Here is a 2,725-nt window from a genome sequence, read left to right as displayed (position 1 = left end):
AGACAGAAAGATGGGGAGAGAAACAGAGACAGAGACAGAAAGATGGGGAGAGAAACAGAGACAGAGATCCAGGCAGAGAGAATGAGACAGAGATGCAGAGACTCAAGGGGAGACTGAGTCTGGGAGAGACAGAGAGAGAGAGAGAAGTGAGATCCAGAGACACACAGAGAGAGAGACAGAGTGAGGCAGAGAGAGAGAGACACACACACACAGTGACCACAGGGATGGAGGGACTTGGAGGGAGGGACAGCGGTGGAGAGAAACAGAAAGACGCAGCCACAGGGGAGGAGGGGCCCCAGGCAGGCAGGGGTGGTTCCCTTCACCACCCCACCCCGGAGCCCCGCGCTCCTGCCAGCCCAGACTCCCAGGCTGCTGGGAGAGACCGAGACTCTGCTCTCAACCTCAGGAGGGGACCCCGAGACCCAGAGGAGCCCGGGCTGGCAGCCAGGCGGCTGTGCCTGGGGCGTCTGAGGCTGTGGAGGGGGCACTTGAGGCAGAGACATGGCCCAAGGCTGAGATGGGCACGCGGGCCCCCCTTCTGGCCTGGCCACTGCCCAGACCTCCCGGAACTGCATCCCGCCCTCCCGGGGCCTCTCTCCAGCTGCCGCAGGAAATCAGCTTGAGGAGGCCTGGTGTGCGCCCTGCCCCAGCAGTACTGGGTCAGAGGAGGCTGGCCCCGCCCAGCCTCCACCAAGGAGGCCTCAGCCCAGGCCAGCCCTGACTCTCGGACCCTCAGTTTCCCCACAGGGGCATGGGATGGAAGCCCCTGTCCACATGCAGTCTAGGCTTCCTTCCCAAGTGCACCCGCACTACCTCGGCCCAGTGTGTTGTCCTTCTTGTCTATGAGACTCATGGCCAGCGAGGCACCTTCGGGGATCTGATGGGAGGGGAGAGGCTGAGGTCAGAGGCTGGAGGTTGGGCTGGGGGCATGAGGGTGGGGAAGCAGGGCAGGGGGGCAGGGCTGCACCTTGTAATGGGCCAACGTGTTGAGCTTCTTGCGGCCGTCTTCCACCACTGAGGTGTCGTCCAGGTCCCGAAGGATGTAGCTCTGTGTGCTGGAGGCGAACCACTCTGGGGGACAAGGAGCAGGCCATCAGGGTCTGGGCAGGGAGCTGGGCCTGAGGGGCGGGTACCGGCCCAGCCACACAGGGAGAGGCCTCTCGCTCTCTCCTTGGAAAATGAGGCAAGCCACACCTCTCTCTGAGCCTCCATTTTCCCATCCACAAAACGGGGAGGGCAGGAAAGAGCTGGGGGAGAGAGTGTGAGGGTACAAAGTGAAGGTGCCAGGGTGGAGGGCACAGAGGAGGAGCTCTGGAAACGGCCTTGTCTGCAGGGTTGTTAATGTTACAATTGCCGATGAAACCCTTGGCCTAACCAAGAATCCTATAAAACCCACTCCAGGCCCCACGTGGTGGCTCACACCTGTAATCCCAGCACTTTGGGAGCCTGAGGCAGGAGGATCGCTTGAGCCCAGGAGTTCAAGACCAGCCTGGGCAGCATAGCATGACACTATCTTTACAAAAAGTAAAATTAGCTGGATGTGGTGGTGCACACCTGTAGTCCCAGCTACTCAGGAGGCTGAAATGAGAGGATCACTTGAACCCAGGAGGTCGAGGCTGCAGTGAGCTGAGATTGTACCACTGCACTCCAGCCTGGGTGACAGAATGAGATCCTGTCTCAAAAACAAACAAACAAACAAACAAATAAACCCCACTCCAGCATCCCTCCTTTAGGAATTAGGAAGCCTTTCCAGAAGGCTTTTTGCTATTGTCTGTAGCTCACTCACACTGCAGGACTTGTCTCCCTTTGTTTCTGCCGAGGGGGCCTCATTGGATCCTCTCAGGGTCCCCACATTCATGCACCCATGCCAGGTGAAAGGAGTGTTTCGCGTCAAGGCAGGGGCCAGCCCCAGCTGAAGCACGTGACACGGGGTCTCTGCCCCCATTCCCACCCACCGAGGTCGACGTCCTCTGCACGCGGCCACTGGGAGTAGGGCACATTCTTGCAGAAGGCCTCCAGGATCTTCTCCTTGACCTGTGTCAGCGTGTCAGTGTCCATGGCCCGCACGCTCAGCGAGTCCATGCCACAGCCCTGGAAGGACACGTTCAGGTTCTGCAAGGGGAGAGTGGGAGAGAAAGGTCAGTGAGTTGCTGCCATCACTATGCCAGTGCCCAGGCAACCATGCCCTGCCCAGGAAGGCTGGGTCAATGCCGTAGGCCGAGACGCACCAGCCCTGGGACCCTCCCCACCCTGCCGACTCACCCGGGGCTTGGCCTCGATGTTCTCCCGCAGCAGCCACTCCTCGTTGAGTGTGTAGCGGGCCTTGCCCGTGATAGCGTCGATGGAGCCCTTGTTGATTTGCTGCTTGATGGCGCACAGCAGCAGGAAGAATGGCTCCCCCACCGTCTCCTGGGGTGCACGGGGGTATCAGGGCCAAGGCCCCCTCTGTATTCCAGCCCTCATGCCTTGGGCCAAACACCTTCACGCCCCCGTCTCCCAACCCCTAGTCTCCTTTTGGATCCTGGTGTAACACTCTCCTCTCCAGGGTGTCTCCACGGACCCTAAGCTTGTGTTCATTAAACAGCACCAGCGGCCAGGCGCGGTGGCTCAAGCCTGTAATCCCAGCACTTTGGGAGGCTGAGACGGGTGGATCACGAGGTCAGGAGATCGAGACCATCCTGGCTAACATGGTGAAACCCCGTCTCTACTAAAAATACAAAAAATT

The 2,725-nt window shown here is 59.6% G+C and overlaps 1 protein-coding gene across 1 annotated transcript in view; it reads right to left on the bottom strand.

Annotated features, from left to right (window-relative positions):
* PLXND1 (plexin D1) overlaps positions 1-2,725 on the bottom strand; it is a 51,089-nt gene that overhangs the window by 5,774 nt on the left and 42,590 nt on the right. Inside the window, exons 26-29 of the mRNA XM_011950690.1 lie at positions 2,263-2,409; positions 1,956-2,112; positions 968-1,071; positions 814-877 (exon numbers count right to left, since the gene is read on the bottom strand). Coding sequence (XP_011806080.1) covers positions 814-877; positions 968-1,071; positions 1,956-2,112; positions 2,263-2,409 — 472 coding nt within the window. The remainder of the gene's footprint in view (positions 1-813; positions 878-967; positions 1,072-1,955; positions 2,113-2,262; positions 2,410-2,725) is intronic.

The sequence above is a fragment of the Colobus angolensis genome, unplaced genomic scaffold (assembly GCF_000951035.1).
Source record: "Colobus angolensis palliatus isolate OR3802 unplaced genomic scaffold, Cang.pa_1.0 Scaffold31, whole genome shotgun sequence".
Lineage (NCBI taxonomy): Eukaryota > Metazoa > Chordata > Mammalia > Primates > Cercopithecidae > Colobus > Colobus angolensis.
The sequence above is the reverse complement of the archived record's forward strand: the minus strand, read 5'-3'. Positions and strand labels throughout refer to the sequence as shown.